The 26,195-nt window shown below is 43.2% G+C and overlaps 1 protein-coding gene across 8 annotated transcripts in view; it reads right to left on the bottom strand.

Moving 5' to 3' along the window:
• Positions 1 to 26,195, bottom strand: part of SLC26A11 (solute carrier family 26 member 11) — an 81,826-nt gene that overhangs the window by 26,916 nt on the left and 28,715 nt on the right. For 4 of the 8 annotated variants that reach the window (XM_085858236.1, XM_085858235.1, XM_085858239.1 and 1 more), the window contains exons 2-8: positions 17,458 to 17,650; positions 15,856 to 16,048; positions 14,699 to 14,784; positions 14,129 to 14,208; positions 13,905 to 14,038; positions 6,836 to 7,011; positions 6,586 to 6,658 (exon numbers count right to left, since the gene is read on the bottom strand). In XM_085858236.1, the coding sequence (XP_085714362.1) occupies positions 6,586 to 6,658; positions 6,836 to 7,011; positions 13,905 to 14,038; positions 14,129 to 14,208; positions 14,699 to 14,784; positions 15,856 to 16,048; positions 17,458 to 17,650 (935 nt within the window). Of the gene's footprint in view, positions 1 to 6,585; positions 6,659 to 6,835; positions 7,012 to 13,904; positions 14,039 to 14,128; positions 14,209 to 14,698; positions 14,785 to 15,855; positions 16,049 to 17,457; positions 17,651 to 25,639; positions 25,788 to 26,195 lie in introns of those variants that run through there. The other 4 variants (XM_085858241.1, XM_085858240.1, XM_085858237.1 and 1 more) reach the window with 3 other exon arrangements.

The raw sequence follows: 26,195 nt of genomic DNA, 5'->3' as shown, positions 1-26,195 counted from the left end.
ATAGCAAGAGGGGAAAAGAAAAGATATATAATACAAAAAGCAAATGAAATACCAATGTCAGCACAGTACAGCACACAAATCTCATCTTGTACAAAATATATTGCATATAAAACAAACTTGCAGTATCCATTTATCCATCCATTGGGACCATACTCTGTACAGAGCGTTGGTGCTACCTCAGCAGTCTCCTTGGTCATTGGGTACAATCCTGGACGGGTCGCCACTCCGACACAGAACCTTGCAGTATGATGTGTGTTATTTTACTTCAAGAAAATGTTCTCCTTATTTTTTAATCATATTCACTATCTAAGAGGGGAATTTGTACATACTGCTGTATTAAAAGTAAACAATTTAACAAGAGGTAAATTGCAAATAATGATCAGTTTAAGTCGTGTCAGTTTACGTCTTATCGTTTTTAACACCATTGGCAGATAGGAGACATTGTTATCAGTTTAAGTTTAACACTTGCAGTTTAACACTTGCAGACTTATCCTTGGCCCAAACTTCTATAGTTACTTGGATGCTTTACGCAACTGTGGTCTGGAGTCACATGACAAGAGACCTGAACAAATTTGTTGTTCTTTCACGAGATTGCTTCCAAATTTCAAACTTCACCACTTGTTTACTTGCAGACAGATCTCATAGCAGCTATCAACTATGTAACTCCAAACAACTAACTGAGTAAAAATGTAAAACCACAAGATTCAAGAACAGCCCAATGGCATTTCTCATCTGCACAATGAATAAATTTCAACGATTATCAAAATCTGAACTTTGATGTTATGTGAATTGCTAAATTATTGCAAAATTGTTTTTTCTTAATGTTATTTTTATTCTGCTTTGATGTTATTTTTATTGCCACTTTATTGTATTATCATATTTTATTTGCTAAAATTATCAGTTGTAAAACTTACCTCAATTTGGCCTTTGGCCACAATGGAAGTTTTTTTTTTTTTTTTTTTTTTTTTTGTATACCTTGGTCGAGGCTCGTATGAGAGCTAACACACAACTCACAGCAAGGAGGCATGAGACAAGAGGGGTGGGAGTGGAAGGGACAAAACATTGGGGAACAGACACAGGTGAACTGTGGAAGGGAGAGGGATGGGGATGGGACGGGGAACATGGCGAGGAGAAGATGGACATTACAGGGACTTTCAGGAAGGAAAGCAGGAGAATTGAAGGAAGTGGGCATGGGTGGATTATCGGGGGTAGAAAAGATCGAGGATTTGGATGGGGGAAGATAAGAGGTGGTGGTGAACAGCTGTTTTGAAAGCCTGGAGGGAAGAATGGGAAAGAATAGAGTGAGAGGAAGTTTATTCCAAAGGCGGGAAAAAAGAGGAATGAAAGAGTGAAGATGAGCAGTGATTCGTGATTTTGGTAGTTTTACCAGAAGGGGGTTGTTGGCGGACCTTGAGCGCCCTGTGGAAATGTGGTTGGGACAAATCGCAGAGAGAGCAGGGGGGGCAAGGCTGGAGAGGAGTCGGTAGAAGACAGAAAGACCACCGACCAACCTGCGGTGATTGAGTGAGAGGCCCAAAGACTCAGCTTCATTGCGGGAGATGCCAATGATCTTAAAAGCCCTGGTTTCGACAGCGTGAAGTCGAGAAAGGTGGGAGGCAGGAGCACCAGCCCAGAGGGGAGAGCAGTACTCCATCAGGCTACGGACAAAAGCTTTGTAAGTAGTCAGGAGCTCAAGAGGGCCGAGGAAGGACTTTGCACGACGGAGGATTCTCAGTCGGCGACTGGCTTTTGAGGCAAGGTTGGAAATGTGACTTTCCCAGGAAAGGTCATGGCAGATAGTGAGACCTAGAAGCTTGAAAGAAAGACTCTCTTCCAGAGGATTGTTGAGAAAGTGGATGGGGGTTTTGTAAACGGTCCTTTCGAAGAGACATAGTGAGAGTGTGAGATTTGTGTGGATTGAAAGACATGTTCCACGTGTTGGACCAGTTTGTGATTTTATCCAGATCTGCAGTGAGCGAAGAAGCTGCTGCTTGCCGGTCTGAGGGATGACAGATGGTACGGCAGAGGGTGGAGTCATCGGCAAAGAGAAATAGAGGATTTTCCAGAGAGTCCGAGAGATCATTGATGAAAACCAGAAAAATTCAGGGCCCAGAACGCTACCTTGAGGAACTCCAGCCTGCACAGGAAGAGGGGATGAAAGAACTCCATTTAGGGCCACACGTTGACTGCGACAGGAGAGGAAGTCTGCGAGCCATGAGTGGAGATGGCCTTGAATACCATGGGAAGAGAGTTTGGTGAGTAGGGCAGGGTGCCAGACTGTGTCAAAAGCACGTGATATGTCCAGGGATACGGCTCGGATTTCCTGTCTGGCATTGAGGACCTCCATCCATTGATGGGAGAGCAGTAGCAGCATATCCAGGGTAGAGTGACCTGGTCTGAAACCAAATTGATGATTGGAAATCAAGCCATTGGAGAAGAGGAAGGATTTCATGTCTGAAGCAATGATGGATTCCATAACCTTGCTGATGATTGGGAGAAGGCTGATTGGTCTGTAGTTACAGGGATCTGTTTTTGCACCTTTTTTATGCAGGGCAGTGATGTTAGCAGATTTCCAAGCAGATGGCAGATGACCTTGGGAAAATGAGAGGGTGAATAGAACAGAGAGAGGGTGAGCAAGAGCAGAAGAGCAGGCTTTGAGGACACGTGGGCTGATGCCGTCTGGACCGGTTGCAGAATCTGACTCGAGGTTTGAAAGCAAGCTCTCCACCTTGTCAGGAGAAAAGGATACAGAGTCCAGGGACAGTTGGGTGCGACTGGGTAAAGTGGGTAGAGATAGTGATGGGTTTGGGACACAAGATTTAGCTGCAAACACCGAGTTTAGACATTCAGCTTTATCACGTGTGGAATCAGCAGTGCGGCCATTTGAGGTAAGGGAGGGGATGGAGGGGGAACATACACCAGAAACAGATTTGATTAAACGCCACCAGGATTTTGAGGAGGGAGAGAGGTCTGAGAGTTCAGACTTGAGATGAGAAAGATGTTGTTTTCTGGCTCTCCTGAGGGTAGATACACACTTGTTCCGAGCTTTGTGGAAAGAACTGAGATTGCTCCTCAGTTGGGTTTGCTTTCCATGAGGCAAAGGCAAGTTGTTTCAGGACAACTGCCTCGCCACAAGCTTCAGTAAACCAAGGGCGGGAGGAAGGGTAAGACAACTGAACACGAGAGGGGATAAATCTGTGCATGAGGGAGAGCAAGTTTCTTTGAAGGAATTCCCAGGATGAGTTGATGTTTGAGAAAGTAGTGATAGGAGACCAGTCTGTAAGTTTGATGGCTGCTCGAGACCCTGCCAGTCGGCTTGAGTGAAATGCCAGACTCGACGGCGGTGAGGTGGTTCTCTGATGACAGCCAGAGAGATGTCCACTTTAACAAGGACGTGGTCAGAAGAACCAATTGGAGCGAAGGAAGAGCAGCAGATATTGTCAGGGAAATTTGTCAAAATCAGATCCAGAAGAGATGGAGTACCATTGGTTGAGATCCGGGTCGGGAAGTTGACCGATTGAGTCAGTCCCAATGAGTCACAGAAAGCTTTTGCTGACGTCCCCATGGCAGGTGAGAGAGGTACCCACACCTAGCCAACTGGCGTGATGACAATTGAAGTCGCCACATAAGAGGAAGAGAGAGTTTGGATGAGAAGATAGAAGATGGTCCATGTTTTCGGAGAGTGAGGTGTAGATGGAGTCATCACTGTTCGGTGGACGGTACAGTACACATATAAACATGAGGTGGGAGTGGAGGGAAGCCGAAGCCAGAGGTATTCCTGGGGGTGTGGGGAGTGAGAGCAGTGCAGGGAGAGTGAGGAATAGAGTCTTTGATGAAGAGAGCAACACCTCCACCAGGACGAGGCTCAGGTCTGTCATACCGTAAGAGGGAGTAACCAGGGAGAGATACTTGGGAGTCAGACACGTCTTGGGAGAGGAAAGTTTCTGTTAGGCAGATAATGTCTGGTTTGTCAGTGGCAACCTGCATGGAAAGATCTGAAAGGTTTGAGCGAAGGCCCCGGATATTTGAGGTCCACACTTTTAATGAAGAGGTAGGGGAGGAGGCTTTGGGTGCAGGAGGTGGAGGGGGCGGGGGAGGGTAGGACGAGGGACGAGGGGGGAGGTAAGGAGGGTTGCTGGAGGAGGGGGGGGTATTGCAGAATAGCGAGGGGAGGGGGCCGAATGAGGAGGAGAAAAGGCTCTGTGGTGCTGGGAGAGAGGGGGACAAGAGACAAGGAAGATGGCAGTTGAGGATTTGAGGAGGTGGAGTGAAGAGATGGAGGTGAGAGGGCAGTGGAGGGAGGCAGGTTTGGTGGATGAGAGGGGGGCAACTTAGAGAAGGAAGAGTGAGGGGGATGAAAGGTGGGAGAAAGGTGAGGGGGGAATTTTTGAAAGAGGTGAGAGGGAGGCTTGGAGGGACAAGAGTGGGATGGTTGCTTTGAGAGTGAGAGTGAGTGGTGAGGGGGGTGAGTTGGCAATGAAGTTGGAAAAAAAGAATGGTTGTTGGAAAGAGTGCATCCATGGAAAACTGTGGTTTTTAAAAGTTTTAGGTCAGAGATGCGATTTAACACAATTCTTGATGGATGCAATGAAGGCGAATTCAGAGCATGGAGAGAAGAAGCGCTGTAATAGTTGGATTTTTTAGGCAAGGAATGAAGGAGAGGTCGAAATGAGAGCAGTCTGTTAAAATAGCAGAAGAGAAGTGCATTGTGAAACAGTAAAGAGTACCACATGTGTGAGAGAGGAAGATGAAGCATTATAAGATCGTTTTTGTTGTTAATATTAATGTATGAGAGAGTTCAACAGATTAGGTCATGGAAGTGTAAAAAAAAAAAAAGAAATCGAGGAAGACGAGGAGGAAGTTAAGAGGAAGAAGAAGTAGCAGAATCGGGAGAAGGTGAGCGTGTTGTTGTTATTGTTGGGTTTTTTTTTTTTATTTTATTTTATTTTATTTTATTTTTTTTTGAGATAAGAAAGAGATTAGTTGGGAGAATGGGGGATGTTTGGAAAGTGGGGAGGATGAAAATTGAAGGTAATGGGGAGGATAGAAATTGAAGGTAATGGGGAGAAAAAACAAACAAACAAAAAAAAACGATCGAACACCGAGTGGAACCGGTAGGCCTCAAACCTAGGACTAGGCCTCAAACCTAGGACTAGGCCTCAAACACCAAGTAAGAACGTCGACAAAAATACTCACAAAATAGCACGATTTTTGAAACAAAACCGAACTAGGAACACACATTAACATGTAGGTGAGAAAATTAAACAGTTAAAACGGGACAAATAACAACCGGAACTTAACTTTGAGAATGTCAGCAGGGAGCCCCGAAGGAGACCTCTTGCCGCTCAAAACCGGAACCGGAAGTCGAATTGAAATAAAGCTTTTATTATTATGATTATCTCCTATCTCTTCTCGACCCTCTTATTTTTCTCCCTTCTTCTCCAAACTACACACTAAATTATCTCTCTGATATGCCATCCTTTGATTCCTTTTGTCAATTTCCCACCCATTTCCCTTCACACAAGCATAATATGGAAATAGCCCCTAAAGAAAAAGATTTGAAAAATATGAGCGAACCAAATTAGTCTGCTCTTCAAGCTTTCATTACCTCTGCCACCGAAGAGGACAAAGGTTATGTTTTCACCCCTGCTTGTTTGTTTGTTAATCTGTGAGCAGGATATCTCAAAAAGTTATGAACGGATTTGGACGAAATTTGGTGTTGTCACATTGGGAGTGTGACAAGGATGAAGGAGAGGGAAAACCATAATTACCGGCACATAATAGATTTTGGTGAAGATCCAGATCCGGATACGAGAATTTTTTAAGTGATTCTTCACCACTGAGTGATAGGGACAAAAGCAATGTCTCAAAAAGTTATGGATGACACTTGGTGGGCACGATGTTTGTGTGACAAGGACGAAATGGTTCGATTTTGGAGAAGATCCAGATCCGGATGGGGATCCGAGAATTTTTTAATTTTTTAAAGTGATTCTTCACAAATGAGAGATGTGCTAAAATGATGTACTGTATAGTATTATGTTTCAAAAAGTTGTGGATGGTTTGTGACAAAACTTGGTGGATGAGTTGGGAAGGTGACAAAAACAAGGCATTTAGATTTTAGTGTGTGACAAGGACGAATGGTTCAGATGCAGATATGGCTGATCAGTAGGATACAAAACGTAAACTGTCAAGCCTGGCGGACGTATGCGCTCCACCAAGTGCCGTTCTAATTTATGTTCAGATATTTGGCACATGCAAGAGGTAAGCATCAAATATGAGAGAGTCTACGAACCAAAACGGGAATAATAAGGAAGAAAAGAAAGGAAGAAAAAATGAACAATCAAGCAGCAAGGTTTGGCGACACGTACAAGGATCAATTGCAACAGCGTTGAGCTACCACTTGAAGTTGTGAAGGGACATTATCAAACATCATAGTGATTTCATACAGTCATAAATAAACATTGTATTAAAAAAATATGAAAGGCTATTCCAACCCTGTAGTTCGAAATAACCACATTCTAAAAGGAGAGAATACCACTGAATAAACCAGCACTTGAGAATAGAGAATAGTTCACAGGTGCTTACCAAAGGCCTTTGCAATAGCGATGCTTTCCATGAAGCCAACAAGTGGTATAACCAACAGTGCAGTCCCTAGATCCTGGACATAGATACACAAATATTTTTTCACCAGTGAATTCACAGGCAAAGATATTCAAAGTAAATGCTCACTCCACAGTTATTCTAAACTCATGCTCACTCAAACTCATCATCTCTTACACTGCCACCATTTCTCCAATCCCCAGGACAGGATGAGCAACTACAGTGATCTAACTACCTGTACAATATGTGAGAAGGTGATGACTGTTCCATTCCTCTCCTCTGAGAAAGGTGGGGGATGAAAGGTTGGTAATCCCGGTTGTACCTCGCCGGTGATAACAAATGGTTGCAGATGGAAGGATGAAAATGCAAAAGACACGAGTGCTGCTGCCAAAATCACGAGCACGTTGCGTCCTAGGAAGAAAACGCAATGTGTGTAAGCTATAACTTGAAACACTACACACATAGAGGAGGAGGAGATTGGGACCATACTCTGTGCAGAGCATTGGTGCTTAAGCAGTCTCCTTGACTATTGGGTACAATCCTGGACGGGTCGCCACTCCGACACAATATGCCAGCATGCTGGCACTCATTTTGCCGACCTCGGAAGGATGACAGGCCGAGTCAACCCTACCTGGTATTAATTCAACAGCTGAGTGGGATTTGAACTCCGGACCCTCAGATCAAAAGCCCACCACCTTAGCTGTTAAGCCAACACCAGGCATACACACATAGAGCGTGCAGTAAACATATAGAATAACCTCAAACAAATTGCAACAGAAATGCTCTTTTTTGCATATGCTCCAGTACATATCTAGTAACAACATACTCAAAATCGGACAAAATCGGATCAGGGGAAATTAGTCTAATTAGCATAAATCCAATATTGCAGCCAAAGCAAACTTTCGGCTGCCTTATCTCCTAAATGGCTGACTTTAGACCATACACATGTACTATGAACAGAGAGAGTCTGCCTGCCAAGGGCCAAAAAAAAGAGGCCTAAAAAAAGTTTTGATGGCATTTTTTGTTAATGGCTGACATCCATGATTAAAATGTTCCTTGGGGTGTAACAATCATCACCTGGTGGGATGCCATGCTGCATTTTAGAGTTTAAGGTCATTTAGGGGTCAAAGGTCATGGGGTACATTTATACATAAAGTTTGCAAGTCATTCACTTTCTGCACCCCAATAAGCCTGTATGAGTCTGTAATGTTTTAATCACATGAAATCTTATTTTCAGATATGTTTTCATAAGAAAACACTTTCAGAAATAGGAGCAGTCATAATTTCTCAAAGACAACAGGAGGATGAATGCCCGATCATTTCATTGTCACAAATATTGCCAATCCTTTTTTATTATCAATTAAATAAGTGTGCAGATTGGACAAAATGTGATCACATACTTAAATGATACCATTCCAAATCAAATCAGCATAACTTGTAAGTTAGAATTGTTAAAACTTTGCTTACTTCTGGTTGATAATGGTTTTTCCAGTGATAAAAATCAAAGTACTGTAAGTTCTGAATGTAATCAAAATTTCCCAAGGTTTCAAAGAAAATCAAGAAATATATCATGCATTAACAGCAATTCTTGTTTGTTCTATTTCAGGGAATGTTTGAAGATTTGTTTTGAAAAAAATGGAGGTCAATCCAATTGCATTCCTCAAAAGAAAATCCAACCATTGGTCAACACCTTATAGACTTTGTATCCTTTCTCGAGTTTCTAAGAAAGTTTTTCACTTCGGCTTCCTTCTGAGGAGGGTAAACAGAGTTAGAAATGTGTGCATTGGAAAGTAGAAAATGAAGAGATCTTGCAAATTTCTCACTTTTAGACAGAGGTCACGACTGGTGGAGGGCATCCAGATCCTGTAAATGCAAGATGTAATAAGCGAGATCTCACAAACCTGTCTGCAATCCATGAAGAGGCAGATATGTGACTTATACTTCATGCCAAAGATGCCTTCCAAAACCAATACCAGCGACTTGGTGTATTGTGTCGCAATACTGATGTCCTTCTCCTACTGTTCTGCCATATTGGACGCCTTGATGTTATATTCCTTAAATGTCTGCTGACTTTTCATATCACTTTTTATAAGCGCTGCCACAACTTTGATGATTTGATGTATTTGTGCCACCAGATTGTCCATTTTAGGCATCTCATAGAATTTATGAAGAATTTTTGTAGCAGTGCTTCTGAAAAAGTGACAACGTCAGGTTTACCATTGATGTTCGATCTTTAAACATTATCACCCAAATGTTCACACAGTTTCTGTTTCATATACTTGCCACTGTATGCATCAGTAACAGATAGCAGACATATGTTGAACAAGATCACTTACAGTCAGTCATCTGTTCATCATTATTTTATCTCAATTCACCATGACTTTGAGAAATCTCCTCTCGTGAAGAATTTGCCGACCAACCCAAACTAGGGTGCTTTGCTGGGTTTTGTTGGTGCTGATATCAAGAAGGGATCTGCTTTCTAATCCGAAAATTTACACCACACATTTGGTGATAGATTATATCCACTGCATGAAGATCCCGCGCATATTCAACCCTGCCTTGGATAGCTTCGGCCCACTCATCACGTCTCTCGTCACAGAACCTTCAGACTATCACTTGTAAATCTGATGTCCACAAGGGAAATATACCGTCATCCTGGTGTTGTTTATTCTTCAACACCTCAGTTTCACACAAAAAGCAATGATCTGAGAACCTAAAAAAAATCGATTTATGAGAGCGACGCGCACAAATTTGAGTCTGAGATTCATTGGCCCTTTTCCTTTTCTGATCGACCTGAATAGATTTGTCATTGCAGTAATTTTTCCTGCACAAGACATGGAGTCGCTGGCCTGCACTAGCATTGTTTACCCCTTCGACACCCTTCACCACGATTTGCACAGTTTCTTGGCCATTAGCAAGATCTTCCCCACATAAAGCACATTCATCCATGCTTCACCAATAAAAATCCATGATCGTGATTCACAAACGCACCCAAGTACACACACAGGAGCACAGAAACGACAGTAATACTCGACCTTTCTGTTTGACGTCTGTTGAAACTTTCAATTTTAGCAACACTGGAAGTAAATTCTATTCAATTTTAAGTGTAGGTTCATTCATACTTCATATTCAGACCACTGGATTAAAAAAACAATATTCTGCATAAAACTTATCAGACCCAAGGAGGGTTATTGAGGAGATCACACAACAAACTCCTCAGCAGGCCACCATCTTGGCTTCATGCAAATTAGACTAATTTCCCATGATCTTATTTTGTCTGATTTTGAGTGTGTTGTCACTAGGGGTTGTGTAGCCTGGTGTTGGCTTAGTGGTTAGGGTGGCGGCTTGGGATCCTAGGATCCTGAGTTCAAGCCCCGTCGGCCACTGAATTAATACACCAGGGGGTTGACTCAGCCTGTCATACTTCTGAGGTCAGCGAAATGAGTACCAGTTCCAGTGTGTGTACACTGGTAGAGGGGCACTGCATCAGTGACACAGTCGCGCTTCAAGAAATGATCGCTACCCCGGCAGCTAAGCTGCCAGACAACCACCACTAGGGGTTGTACTGAAGCCTATGCAAGAGATCAATTCTGTTGCAATTTTTTCAAGGTCAGTAAAAACTCTACTGTATCGTTACTGCTCTTGCAGCCTTCTTTGGTTTTATCAGATTAATTTTTGAATTCAATTGTTGTTTTTGTCTTTCATCCTTTATACAAGATCAAGGAAAAGTAAGTGGACAGTGGGTAAAAAGGAAACATACTGACAGTGGAGCAATAAGGCCTTTTTTGGAAAAAGAGGCAAGGGAATGAATGAACAAGAAAAGAGGAGAGGAAACAGTAACCTGCAAGTAATAAGGTTATATATAATTGTATATGTTCCCTTTCAAAGAACTTCAATGCAGGAGGAGGCCATTAGGCCCATCAAAGCTTACGATATGATTGCCAAAATAAATACACTATCCCATGACCTGACTCCCAGATGTCGGGTCGTGTCAGGAGTGACCGTTTTAAATTTAACGTTCTTATATCCCACTCCTGAGCACCAGATGTCATGCCAAACAGCCTCCGTTAGCACGGACCATCTGCACCGGAGTTGTAAGACCCCCACAGATTCCAAAATGGTGTTAAAAGTGCTGCGTTCAATTAATTGCTACTACGATGCCCCAAGAAAAACGGAAAATGCTTGTAATTAAAAGGGTTTAAAAAAAAATAAAAAAACAAACAAACAAAGTATTCGGGGGAAAAGGGTAGACAAAAGGCTCAATAAACGGCACCGATCTGGCAGTCAAAGAACACAGACAGGAATGAAAAGGACATGCAAACTTATACACAGCAGAGATAAATAAGGCGTAACCCACTAATGGTGCCGACAAATACCAGACTCGCACAACGAAGGGGGAACAGGTGAGGACTTTTAGCTGGCACTAGCTGGTTGTGGCTGCAAGATGATGATTGTTGTGGCTGACGCATCACATGGCGAAGTGTGGCTCAGGGCACGAAGAATGGCAACGAGGAGCAAGAACTTACTTCTGACAAATATCTTGCTACAAAGGGAACCTAACCTACGCGATCACATGGTCCATGCTCGAGTCTTAAAGCGATCTACCTATGGATCCCCCTCCCCTACCCACCCACACCTTTTCACGCAAAAAAATTGTTACAGCCATTGGATATGTCACAGTTGCCCGATACAAATCCGGCGAGGCATGTTAAAATCACCGCAGATATCAGGCAGGTTATCGATTCCAGGTCAGATTGTGGCCTTGTAATCTCCGCTACCATACCCACTGGAACCGCTGAGCCACCCAAGCTCTACGCTGACAGGCGATCACGTGATCTTAATCCTAGGCCAATTAACCTTAATCACGTGATCTTTTCCAACACCAATTGACCTTTAACAAGATTTCATTAAACCACCAGATGAAGCTGCCACAATAGACAGAATCATCCAGAGACCAAGTCGGGTTTATCGTGTACGAGCACATTACCTGTAAGTTGATTGCATCACCACACCCTCCCACCTCCAAAGTGTCTCTCTCTCTCTCTCTCTCTCTCTCTCTCTCTCTCTCTCTCTCTCTCTCTCTCTCTCTCTCTCTCTCTCTCTCTCTCTCTCTCTCTCTCTCTCTCTCTCTCTCTCTCTCTCTCTCTCTCTCTCTCTCTCTCTCTCTCTCTCTCTCACACACACACACACACACACACACACACACACACACACACACACACACACACACACACACACACACACACACACACACACACACACACACACACACACACAATTACATTTTTACTGTGAGTAAACTCACACATGCAATTCTGAAAACTCAACAAGAAAGCCTCAACCTCCCCCTCCCAACTCTGTCCCATCATTGCTTTCCTCCCCTCGCCTCAACCGCAACTCCTAGTCCTTCTCCTCCATACCCTAAGGCATCGATCCGCTCCCCACACTCAAGCCTTCAAACCTCCACATGCCCCCCTCCCATTGAAAGTCCTCAACCCCTTCCCCCCCCACCTTCCCTCTTCCAAAGTTGTCCCATCTTTTCTCTCCTCCTCCCGCTCATAAAAGTAAATGGGAATTCCCACGTCAAAACAGCAGAATATGCAACGTTTTCTGCTCCGCTGTCATGCCATCACCAATTTCACAGAAACCCGTCTGACACAGTCACCTGTTCAACTCACAATTTGAGAAAAGTCAGAAATAATTGCAAACGTGCATTAGCTCCACAGTAACAATATTAATATAACCTTATAACATAAGTAAAAGCACTGCTTGAGAGAAAATGCAATTCTGAAGAGTTCCTAAATTTGTGGCCGTAGTATAGAAAGTAAAGAAAGAGTCAGGCGAACTGTCCAACCAATGGGTGGAACTCACACGCATGGATGGACGCGCGCACATACACACACACACACACACACACACACACACACACACACACACACACACATACACACACACACACACACACACACACACACACACACACACACACACACACACACACACACGGCTCCATTTATAGTATAGATTGTAAATGGCACACTGGGATGGGAATACAGAAAGCAGCCATCACAATGAATAGCTATTTATACAGCGAACCCTTACCGAACATGCGTGCCTACGAGTCAACAAACGATCCAGAACCTTATCTATTTAACTTCATGGGCCCACACTCATTCCACGATCGAGACACATTAGAAGCTGACAAGACTGAAATAGCCACCCACTGCCAAGACTGAAATACCGGATGGTGCCCGGCAGGACACCACTGGAGTTGAGGAGGTGCAGGCAAAGCAACAATCACTGCAGACGCGATGCGCAGGAGGAAAGGCATGGCTGGTTGGATGAGTGCGTGGCGTTTCACCACAACTCAGTCAGACTGTCACCGCTTTCCTCCAAGCCAAGCCTCAGGCCGAGTCCAGGTATCTCTCTCGCATCCCCTAGATGCACCCGCCTTTATACTTTCGTGCCACTACCGACACAGTTGGTCTCTCCTCTCCTGGTCACCATTGGTCGCTGGTGGCTTGGTGGATAGAACGAACCCCTTTCTGCAGTCCAACATTTGGGTACCTGGTGGTTATTACTGTGCGACACGATCCAATTTCCCAGGTTGCCGTGCCGATCTTTGGGTGCCTGGTGATTATTACTTTGTGACACGATCCAATTTCACAGGTTGCAGTGCCGATCTTTGGGTGCATGAGTGCCATAAAATATAGAAAAGTGCTATAAAGAAAAGAAGAGCGCGATAAAGAAAAGAGACATTTAAGACAGATAACAGAAGATTATTCACAAAATAAAAGGTTGAAAGGGTTGGTGGTTTTTAGACAGACAAATATGAAGATGGACATTATCTATCCAAATAAAATAGCAACGCATATCTGATATGACATTTAATTACTCAACATATATTCTAAAACACTGAATAATGAAATAACTATGCTATAATTAAGCATTTATTAACCTCTTGGAGCTATTTCCACAACAAGTTGTTTCCTTTCAAGGAACTTCAATACAAGAGGGGGCCATTTGGCCCATCAAAGCCTTCACTATGATTGCCAACATATGGTTGCTTGTCCATACTCTATCCTTTTTAATGCTGATCACCAAGCAAGGAAGCAGCATGTACCATTTTAAAAGTCTTTGGTATGACTCGGACAGGGTTTGAATCATTGACCTCCTCGACTCAGAGCAGATGCTCTCACCATTAAGCCACTGAGTCTGGTCATAGGGTTATTACTTCAGCTTTCATTTTTCTGGAGAAAGTGAAAAATTAAAACTAATAAATAAAGACAAGTACTGTGTCAGACCTGTACTAGCCAACCATGTGATCTTCTTGGCAATCTTCACTGTTAATGAGTCCACGTCTTCCACCTTGCACCGAATGACTTTGAGCAGTAGGAGGAATATGATGCACAGGAAACCCAAAGTAGCATCACCTGGCCTGACACAGGATCATGCAAACCATGTATTGGTTCAATGGGAACTCAGACTCCATAAAAATAATGCAACTATGCACAGGTTAGTTCCACACCTGGTTTCAGCCAACTTGGCAAATATGTGGTAAACCAGCAAAAAAAATTGCCGTGGTATGTCTTGAAGGCCAAGAAGGTTCTGTACACCCACAGACAACCACATGGTATCCATAATTTATAAAAGCTAGTAAGCAATAAATTACACCAAACAAGACAATAAAATAATACAGAAAACAACTTTGTAATAACTGTCGCAATGATAACAGTCACAGCAATGGGCGAACAAGAACAGCCGAGATCAGATCATGTAAATGAGAAATTTATTTAGATCAAATTACGAGAACAATGTTGCTGCATTATATAGGTTGCCTTTGAGAAAGAATGTCCACAGACACTATTTTAACCACAAGCTCATGTCCATGCCTGCTCTTACCAGCATGGCAATAGGGTGTCATCTGCTTCTCCGAAGTTACAAAATGGCATTTTTGTGGATACATAAGGTCTGTTAAGCTGGAAAACTTGCTCTGTATTTATTTTTAAGGCAATTCAGTTTGTAATAAAGATTTAAAGGTCTTGGGTAATATGAACCCGGATAACTATTCGCACAATTGCACCACAGTCAAACAAACCTTGACTTGGGTGACACAAATAATTAAGGAAGCAGCACAAGTGAACCCTTTAATTACTGGCTCCGAGATGAAGTCCATGATAAAGCCTGTGTGGAGGGAAAACAAGGAAAGGTGGGGAGGGGAGGGAGTGAGGGGAGGTGAATAGCCAGGTAAGCACACACACACGGAAAAATGTGGAGGTGCAAGAGATAATGTTTGGACACACAGGCTCGTGTCATCACTCAACAACAAAGTTAAAACGACAAAACATCTGAAAATGCAAAGCCAATCCACGTCTGCTTTGTATTCGGACTTCTTTTTCCGTGTGCTAAACGCGACAAAAACAACTAAAATTGACGATTTTAAGCGACCTTGACCTTTGTAATAAAAAAAAGACAATCGGCTTCTATCTTTTGATTGGTGAACCAATTCAGTGACCCAATATGCAAATTCTTAAAATTTCAGGTCAATTGGATGAAAATTAACGATTTTATGTGACGTTGACCTTTGACCTTTTGACCAAATTATGAATTTGTCTTCTCCATATTCTCATACTAAAGCTTTGTTAAAAATTTGAGGACAAAAACTCAAATGGTAAAAAAAAGTTGTGATTTTTTTTTTTACACGCCAGACAGGCACACGCCGAAACAAAAGTGATTGCAAAACCCCGTCTCCCGCTGCGAATAATTACTTTCAAGAAACTATTCTTTAATGAAGAAAGAACAGAACGATATTTAGGGCTATAAACTGTCATAGTTTCACTATGACATATTCAGTGCCATGTCTTGCAGATTCCATTAAATAGGTGGCAACCATTAAAAAAAATGTTTTTTTTTAAACCTCCATTCATGTTTCAGAAAAATGTTCAATAAAAGCTTGTTGTGATACTATCATTCATCAAGGCACCAACAAAGGCATCAAATCTCAAAGTAACAGCAAATAAACTTCTAGATTTGCTCATCTATGAGCCATGACTTTCTATTTTGTAAATTTCAAATTAGAATTGGAACTCAAAGTATTTTCTTATGATGAAGATGGGAGATCAAGCAAAAAAGGGCCTTTGATGGTCAAATGTTTCAAACTAAGAATTCAAACAATCATGCTGAATGATAAGTAATAAACAAATAGCAAAGCACATTCACACTGTTCAAAGAAGTGTCTGTTATGAGAAGCCGTACCGAGCTGAAACAATCCGAGAAGCAATTGGACGCAACCACAGAGGAAGGCAAGGATGGTAGCATACACGACATCGCCATGTACCAATGGCGCAATGAGTGCAGACATGATGGCAGTTGGGCCCAGGGTTATATCTTTGGACGTTCCCAATAGGCAGTATACAAAGCCTCCCATGATAGAAGAATATAGACCAAACTGTGAGTGGTGGAAAGGGGGTGGGAGGAGGAAGGGTTTGGTAAATATATATATATATATATATATATATATATATATATATATATATATATATATATATATATATATATATATATATATATATATATATATATATCACATTAGTTTGTGAGTTATCAGAAGAACGACGACGTCTAATTGAAAGCACACGACTTAGAATCTATAAATAATGTACTCAGCAAGGCAAGTGCAAGGGTCAGATATAACATTTTTACCCTGAACAAGAAAATGATCAGAAAAAGAAGATGATTTGACATTATTATCCCCACGTTTAAAAAAAAAACATAAACTGGGGGGGATATTGTAATCAGCTTCGTCCGTCTGTCCATCATGATATCTCCTCCGAAACAGTTGTGCAGAAATTCGCCAAACTTGGTAGTTATAATCACCACTCATGACAAGAAGTCACAAGAGCAGTATCATTTTTGGCTCCGCTCCCTGAGAGGTCAAAAGGTTAAATACTAGAACAATGCAAATGCTGTTATTTTAAAAAACGTTTTTAATGAAACTTTGTATACGCAATCAGCATTGGGGGACGCATGAAATATGTAATGATTTTTTGGGATTTTACCCCTGGTTTATGCCTCAGGGGGTGGGGACTTAGGTTCATGGAGGTCAAAACAGAAGACTTTTTCAACTCAAACTCTGATATTGGATCATTCCTGGTGGAACTTTTTGCCATCTTTCAACTTTCAATCTTTCAACTTCCCCCAATGAGGTGGGAAGTGTGGGGATTTGCGATGGTGTTTTATTGGAGAAGAAATCTTTCAACACCTGCCTTTTTGGAATCTGTCTGTCCAGTTTCCTATCTCCTCTCACTGCTTCGCACATCATCACCACACATCGTAGGGATGATTAGCAATGTCTTACAATTCTATTTATGGCATCTAAATTAACTAAGAGCCCGCTTATTCCCCCCCCTCCCCCTCCATTCAGCCCAGCCGAAAGTTGACTTTTGCCAAGGTGATCGTCATGCTGGATGATGTCTCATGACATTCTGGTGGACAGTTTCAAGCCCAACCATTACGGGATTGTCGGTGTCGATGTCATCTTCATTTATTCTGTTCGTCATGATGATGATGTTGTTGTTGTTGTTGTTGTTGTTATATGGTCCTCTCATCCCATGAAATGGCATTCCATCCCATGACCTGTCCTTGAAAAGGATATCGGCTCGTACATAATATTGAGATTACCCCTTTGTCAAGCATCTTCACTTTGCATACACCAATTATTTGTCTATTCCTGCTCGACTGAACATATTAGGTAACATTATTTTTCTTCAAAAGAAAAAGAAGCGAAAGATGAACAAAATAGTGGTGAAGAAAACAAACATTTAATTTGCATGTTTACAAAACAAAATGGCACTCTACCTGCACAGAAAGGCCTGCGAGCTGTGCGTAGGCCAAGGCCTGCGGTACAACAGTAAGGCCCACGGTGAGGCCTGCGATGGTATCGTATCCAAAAGCATGGAGAGAATACTTTGGAACCCATTTGAGGAGTGGAAAACGACGGCGAGGAGAGAAGGTTGCCAGGCAACGATGCAGACAATGCACCATGCTGGGCCTGTGGGAAAAGGCTTGGAAGTTCAGCTGAACTGGATAAGGTTAAATAAAGGACATTTCACAAACTATGACATACTAATATCCAGTTGAACTTTGAACTAAATGAAATTTATTCCATTGCACAACATGATACAATGTGCGATGAGACACTACCATAATGACGGTTATTCACAACGTCGCAAGTCATTGACACCATTCTTGTCTTTTGAAGTGGATGATAATATCAAATTGTCAAATCATGGAGGCCATAGATTTTTTGAATTGTAAAAGCTAAGCGTTGTCAATCACCAGTGTTACAACCATTAAACAAGTTCGGTCCCTCCAGTTTCCCCTACAGTTACAGCCACTTATCTGAAGGAAGCCAAAGGATTCCACATTCATTTTGGGAACAATACCCCTTGGGGATGATATCACTCGGACCACAACAATGGATGGCCTTTCTGAATCACTGCGGCAGCTTTATATTTGGAAAAGCTATGGAGAGGTTTGTTTTAAGTGAATGACGACAGAAAACAAGATCACTCATGTTTATCAGATGCTTAGACTGTTCGTAAGTAGCCAAGGGATATCCCAGGTTGAATGGTGTCTGGCTACTCAATGCTTGTGAAGCTGGTCTACTCTCTCAGAAAAAATAAGATTGCTCTTTCATTAAATAAATAACTACTGCTACATACCCAATACGTATTGGTAAGTTGTGAAAATCTTGGTTTAATCTTATCAGCATACACAGATGTGTATTGTTGCTGTTTTGTAAAACCGACACTCCTCCGAGGCAATGGCACACAACATACAGCGATCCCAAGGCAGTTATTTCATTAGTATGTGTTTAGTTAGTCCTTTCCATATGTCTAGTGGGTAAATGGGAAGGATGTGTTGCGTAGGGTTTTTAGTTCGGTCTTCAATCCTCCATCCTTTCTTTTATTTCATTCCTTTACCTGACTTTACCTCTTACATAAACCACACAAGCAAGCACGCATACACAACAGTAACGGTGACAGGAATACGAAGCACAGCAGCGTTCCTATGCAAACGCGTGCCAATTTCCATTCAGACTGCATGCCAAAATCCAACTGCCACCTCACCTCAGACCCTCGTTATGCTCACCACAATGTTAAAATGCTCACCGTAACCACTTCACATGTCTTCCAAAAATCCCCACAACCACCTACGTCCATTTCTTCACCACAAACGGCACAGCTATGAACACCTTCTCTCCTTCAACCTCTTTACTGCAATGCCACATCTACAGCCACCTCTCCCAAACTCTTCACCACAAATGCCACAACATTCTCTCACCTTCCTACAACCGCCACAACTACCATCTAATCCCCTGGACGCTCATCACAGTCTGGGAAGATTCTGAAGGAACGAGAGCAATGAGAATCGGGATGTTTCGGCATGTAACTCAAAGCACAAGCATGCGCTGGGATTCATTCGAAGACATACGGATAGCGCTGGCGTTTCCCTAAATGGTCATGCTAAATTGGAGTCCAGCCCACATTTGGGCTGGAGAGCACTCCCGAAAACTCTCGCCCCATGTTAATCTCGGAGCTCCGATGCATGGCAAGGTCTAAGGTCGAATGGGCCCATTTTTTATTCTTGGGCCTGGCAGGGTGTGGCTATGGTGCGGGGCAACTGCTGTGCACCAATCGGGGAGCTCAGACATGCCTACAGCATTGTTTGATCTGATTTTTAGCTCCTCCCTCGCTCAAGGCCCATAAAAGGAGCAATTTGGCTTACAATTGCAATCTTGAGGCAAGCTGTGGCAGACTTCATTTCTCTTCACTTCTCGAGGTGGTCATCAGAGAGCCCTCCAGCATCCGAGCGAATCTCGTCACAAGTCGGCGCAACCGAGAGGAGAGGTTGGAGCAGCCAGCGATTGCCAGAATGAGCCACGATTTACCCCCGGGTCACCGACGCTCAGTGTTCGGCTGCATCCAGCAGCCAACATTTACACTTACAAACTCTTACACAACTCCATTAAGGTCTCTCTCTTATGCATCTTCTCTTGCATTGATCGCTCGTCCACTGTGGTTGCACAAGAGTAATCAGTAAGGGCAAGTCCCAAACAAGCGTTCTTTGCAGAGCGACCTTACTGATTCGCACCTCTCACACCTTCCTCTTTCACCATGCCGCACGACATGCTGCTGTGTACTCGCACCTCTCACTCCCACAACATAGACACCTTCAGTTTTCCTCCCTTCTTCCCCTTTTTAAGCGTTTGGGTTGTGCCGGTCCACCGACCGTGCCAGGTACCACGAGGTCGTTGCCTTCAACTACCTCTTATTGCTCTGGGCTATCTATAATTTTCCCGGTTGTGTGTGTGTGATGGTGCCTGTCATGTATAGTGCAATTTAAGATTGTCTAAGTATATTCAGGGTAAATCTGCACTGGCTTCTTTTGTGAATATTGCATTTCTTTTGCCACACCCATGAATCCCTTGCTTTCCCCTGCTGTACATCTTGTGAACAAATCCCATACTGTGCCACATAACTTTCCTCACTTTGTTAAAATTAATTTGCTCTCTTATAAATGTACCCAGCTCGTTTTTGTCTTTTCTCCATTGGTCCAGCAAGGTCCGCACCTTAGCATAGCCAGGAAGTTATTCCCCAAAATCTGCTTATTAGCCAGTGCATACTTGGCAGCTACGCTTGGCTGCACCTGATACGGTAAGTAACGCGAGTACACATCAAGGGCACGATTCCCTGACAAGTCGACCAGGTGTTCCTAGTTAAACTGCAGTAAGACAGACGACACTCGGTCAGGTGGTCAAATTATTGGTGTTCGTGGTCGCCGGTCGACAAGCGACCCGCCGGGCCACAAACTTATTCGTGTGCGATGGCCTACGATTCCCAATCAGTCCAGGGAAAAAAACAGGGATTATCGTTCCTAACCCCTCTCGTTATACCCTGTGACCACAACAACAATAAATATATGCATGTATGTATGTGTATATATATATATATATATATATATATATATATATATATATATATATATATATATACACATATACACATACATATACGTATATACGGGAGCCTGGTGTTGGCGCAGTTGTTAGGGTAGCGGCTTGGGATCCAAAAGGTCCTGAGTTCAAGCCCCGTTGGGCCACTGAATTAATACACCAGGGGGTTGACTCAGCCTGTCATCCTTCCGAGGTCGGCGAAGTGAGTACCAGTGTACTGGGCCGGTGTATGCCCCGGTTAAAAATAGGTGTACCATATCCCTGTGTCGTAAGAGGCGACCAGGGTTGCGTCAGGAAGGGCATCCGGCGTAAAACCTATGCCAAATCACTATGCGGATCACACGGATGATCCGCTGTGGCGACCCCTAACGGGAGCAGCTGAAAGAAGAAGAAGAAGACATATACGTATATACATATATATTGTTACGGTTGTGGAAATTCATAGAACACCATTCAGGTTCCCCGAAGATCAGTTATGTCGATAAGTGTGTTTGTCCAGATTAGATTTCCCCACCAATGTCTAAAGGGAATTATTCATGTGCCGGGCTGTGAATCTTGAGGTAGTATTATTCTTTTCTATCTTTATTTTAAACATCTCCTCACCACCTTCTCCACAACCACGAACATCTCAAACAAACAGCATCTCTTCAACGACACCACTACATCCATGCCACCTCCACCACCACAACGACATCTCAACAACCACGCCATCCCCACCACAGCGCCAACCACACTGCAACAACGACATCTCAACAACCTCGTCAATCTCCACAACACACCAGCCCTCCTCTACAAACAAAAGCAACGGTTAAGAATAACCCAATACTCTGAAGAAAGAACAACACGACAACTCCAGCCCCGATATCCCTCAGAACGGGTAAACAGAAGTGACGGTTACTAAACGTATGAAAACCCAAGAACTCTTCGGGAATTTTCCCCCGTGCGCCGAGAAGGGAGGGGCGAATGCCCCAGAGTGATAAAGGGCCACATTGGAATGCCGAGAAAGAGTGTGGGCGGTTGGCGAGCTGATCAGAGAGTCTCTCTGCTTGGTCTCCTTGGCGAGTCGGTGTGGAGAGCGCCAGAGTTGAGTGTTGTAGTCCGGAGTGAGTGGAATTGGACAGAGAGCTGGACAGGAGTCGCCAGCCGGATCGCCATTGGAGGCGCCGTTGAAGGCACTGGTGGAGTCCAGTGGAGTGCGGGCAGAGACACCGAGGGTCGCCGAACCAGGGCCCAGCAAGTCACCACGAGGGTGGCAGGAAACCTGCCCGGCCTCTCAGAGCCTTGCGGTCATCCCGGCCCTGAGAAATATTAAAGGCTTACGAGCCCGGGTCCTTTCTTTTCGGGGGTTTTTGCATGGAAGTCTGTGGCGCCTTGTCCTTTAAGTAGGATTTTTATAAGTGCATGTACATACTGATTAAACAACGGCTGTAGGTCTTTTTGCTCGTGTCCTGTCCCCATCCCCCCCCCCCACCCCATTGCTTCATTGACTTCATGCGTGTAAAATAAATACCCCCATTGTTTGAATATTCACCTGCTTGTTGCATCCCTTTCTCCATTGAACTGCCATAATTGCGTGCAGAATAAATAGCTGGTTTTTAACACCGATAAGATAATCGGGTCCAACGGGGCTTGGCGATAATAAACCGCTCGGCAATCGCAGACGGAAAGAGCTGCTTAAAGCGGCTCATTTCCGAGCAGGTCCCGTTGAGGTACAACCTCTCAGTAGTCTGTCCGCGTGAATAATTAGGTAAATCGACAATTCGGCGATCGACCCTGTAGCGTGCGGGCAGAGCATTGACAAGGTTGTGGTGTGGTTAAAAGCACACGCGTAGCTGGATTTCAGCGTTGAGCCGAAAGCTGCGACTGGATTGCCACGTTCGGTGGGCGCGTGCGGCCGCAAATTAGCTATAGGCGGTCGCCCGCATGCCGGAGTGGCGAGATCCACAACAATATACATATGTACATACATATACATACACATACATATATATATACATTCATATGCAGTACATACATATAGATATATATATATATATATATATATATATATATATATATATATACATATAAATATAGATATATATATATATATATATATATATATATATATATATATATATATATATATATATATATATATATATATATATATATATATATATATATATATATATATATATATATATATATATATATATATATATATATATATATATATATATATAGCCTGGTGTTGGCGCAGTGGTTAGGGCAGCGGCTTAGGATCCAAAAGGTCCTGAGTTCAAACCCCGTTTGGCCACTGAATTAATACACCAGGGGGTTGACTCAGCCTGTCATCCTTCCGAGGTCGGCGAAATGAGTACCAGTATACGGGGCCGGTGTATACCCCGGTTAAAATAGGTGTACCATATCCCTGTGTCGTAAGAGGCGACCAGGGTTGCGTCAGGAAGGGCATCCGGCGTAAAACATGTGCCAAATCACTATGCCGATCATACGGATGATCCGCTGTGGCGACCCCAAACGGGAGCAGCCGAAAGAAAAAGAAGAAGATATATATATATATATATATATATATATATATATATATATATATATATATATATATATATATATATATACATACATATAGACATACAGTATATCCATATATATATATATATATATATATATATATATATATATATATATATATATATATATATATATATATATATATATACAAATATATATACGTACAAATATATATACATACATATATATACATATACATACATATACATATATACATATATACATCCAACATACATATATATATATATATATGCACATATATACATATACTAGTAGTAAAGCCCAGCGTTGCTCGGGCTAGCAATAAAGCCCGCGTTGCCCAGGCTTTCTTGCAAATTTCCTGAATAGCTGTTAGGGGTCAGGGGTTAGGGGTTAGGGGTTAGCGGTTAGCGGTTATGGTTAGGGTTAGCTGTTAGGGTTAGGATAGCTAACCCTAACCCTAACACTAACACAAACCCTAACCCTAACCCTAACAGCTTGGTGTAGCGGAGGTAAACAGCGCCCGGGGAAAAGTGGAAATTTGCATCCCCCGTAGACCTTAAACTTGAGTGGATTTGAATGGAAAATCCCATAAGCGATATCGATTTTTTTGAATATCGGAAGTGTTATGGAAAAAATTTATAGCCAACGACGTAAGTTGGACCAAAAGCCATAATTGTACCGAATTTGAATGGAATCGGTTGGAGTTTGTGAAAATGCATCAAAACGAATTTTGACGGGCCTCTTCAGGAAGACAATAATATCATTAGTATATGTGCCAAATCTTGTTTCATTTCATGCAGTAACAAAAATCTGATGGTGGAACAAAGAAAGGGGCGTGCCGAAATATTAATATAGATTTACATACACATATATATACATATATATATATATATATGCATACATATATACAGATTGTTGGGGGCCGGTGGTCCGGCGGAGAACGACCACGAGGTGGGGGAAAGCTACGTCGATTCCCACCAGACTCCCCGGAATTGTAGGCTGTCGCTCACGGATAATTCCGTGACGCGGCGGGTCGCGACCGTGGATGCCAATACCTCACAACCGCGTAGCGTAGGGTCCTCCTATCTAGAAACAAGTTATCTAATTAACCATGTGGTTTCGACTACCGGGGAACCATGCCCTCGGTACGCCTTGCCCGAACCGGATCACTCTGCCAACTACCGACTACCTTTCCAGATCGGATGCAGTCGAGTGGCACTGCCCAGGACATACCGGCTCGAAGGAACAGATTATTGGTAATAAAGACCCGGCTAAACTTAGATTCGAACCATGCTGGACCAATGGAGGAAAAGACAAAGACGAGCTGGGAACATTTCTACAATTATTTATTTCCAATAAGGCGGGGAAAAGCATGTGGCACAACAAAAAGGTTTATTTGGTATGTAATGCAGGGGAAAGATGAGAAAGGTGTGGTGCAGCAATTTTACAAGCAACTTACAAAAGCGGACACAGTGCAGACTTGACGCGAGAATAATAAAATCAACGATCACAACAATAAAGATCTTATACAGGCGTATCTAACGGACAGGTGCCAACACTCTCAGACACACACTCAGACAAAATAAACCTAATGAAAAGAAAAGGGGACCTTTTGCAGCCAGGAAGGGAGGGAGTTGAGGTCACAGCTTTTGGTACCTGAGCGTTTCGAGGGAAGGGGCGCTACGTGGTGCGGCACCCGACAAAAGCTGTGCAGTTCGGTCCACAGCCGCACATGTGGTAATCGTGTCTGGCGGAGTTCAAAGAGGCGAGAGTTGAGTCATAGGCATGACCAGATTAGAGGCTTGGTCAAGGTCCTTAGCATCCAGCAACTTAGACTTCTCCCTTTCAAAAACCAACTGCGACCTTTCAAATCCAACGACAACCTTCCCTCGCATCGCACTCTACTCTGATAATTGTCCCGTACTTTATAGATCACGGAGTTCGGTGTGGAGCCATGGCAAAGTCGACGTCATTGTCGATCCCGATTGGACCAGGCCTTCATGTGGTCCGCCTTTGTGTGGCCGAAACCCCGCCCAGACATTGGTAAGGACCGCCCACACCGCCGTGTCTGGGTTTGGGAAGGTGAATGGTGGCGCAGCTACTATAACAAACCTCAGGATTCTGCCTCAGAAAACGAGTCTCTGTAGACAGTGGGTAGACGGTGGAAGCGCTTGTCCAGCCCAAAGTGCCCTTCGGGATTTGGGCTCAGGAGACGAGACGAGGGTAGCAAGCGAGATGAAGGTACCGTGGATCAAATAAAAGGGGAAATAAAATAAAAGGGGAAAAATGATTTATTAATCCTAACTTTAGCCCATCGCAACACACTCCCTCGTCTTCCCACTAGACAAAAGGTAGGGACATAACTACACGTATATTAATGAAATAACTGACTCGGGACAACTGTATGTTGTATGCATACGGTTCCGAGAACCGTAACAATATATAGGCACTCCTCACTTAACGACCTACCTGTTTAACGACCGTGTGGACTTACGACCAGCTCTCCGACCAGTCGGTATTGTACGCTGTGCGAGAACTTTGGTTGTGGAAATGGCAGTGCGGCGTCTCAGCGTCAAGCATCTCATCTTGCATCACCCTTTCTCAGTCTCGTTCCCGCAGTCGGTCAATATTCACTACACTGGCGGTCGCAATCTCCAAGACTACATATTTCGCAAAACAAAGGAAGGCTATTGATCTTGAGATAAAAATGAAGATTATAAACGACTATGAAGCTGGTAAGAAAGTTAAAGCGATAGCACGTGACTTGGAGCTAAAACTCCAAGAACTCCAAAACTCCGGCTAAAACTCAGATCCGAAAAATGCTAGAGCAATGAAAGAAAGGACGGAAACGAACTGGGAACATTTCTGCAATTGTTTTATTTACAGCAAGGACACAGAGCAAGCTTATCGCGGATATACAGGAGATTTACAATGATCGAAAACACTTATGCAGTTGTACTTAGCAGACGGCGCCACACACACAGACGAAAATAAAACCCAGGTGAATTCCAAGGAACCTCGCAGT

The sequence above is a fragment of the Eptatretus burgeri genome, chromosome 15 (assembly GCF_056783735.1).
Source record: "Eptatretus burgeri isolate ZD-2024b chromosome 15, Ebu_testis_v1, whole genome shotgun sequence".
Lineage (NCBI taxonomy): Eukaryota > Metazoa > Chordata > Myxini > Myxiniformes > Myxinidae > Eptatretus > Eptatretus burgeri.
Note: the sequence above shows the minus strand (reverse complement) of the source record. Positions and strands in the feature narration are given on the sequence as shown.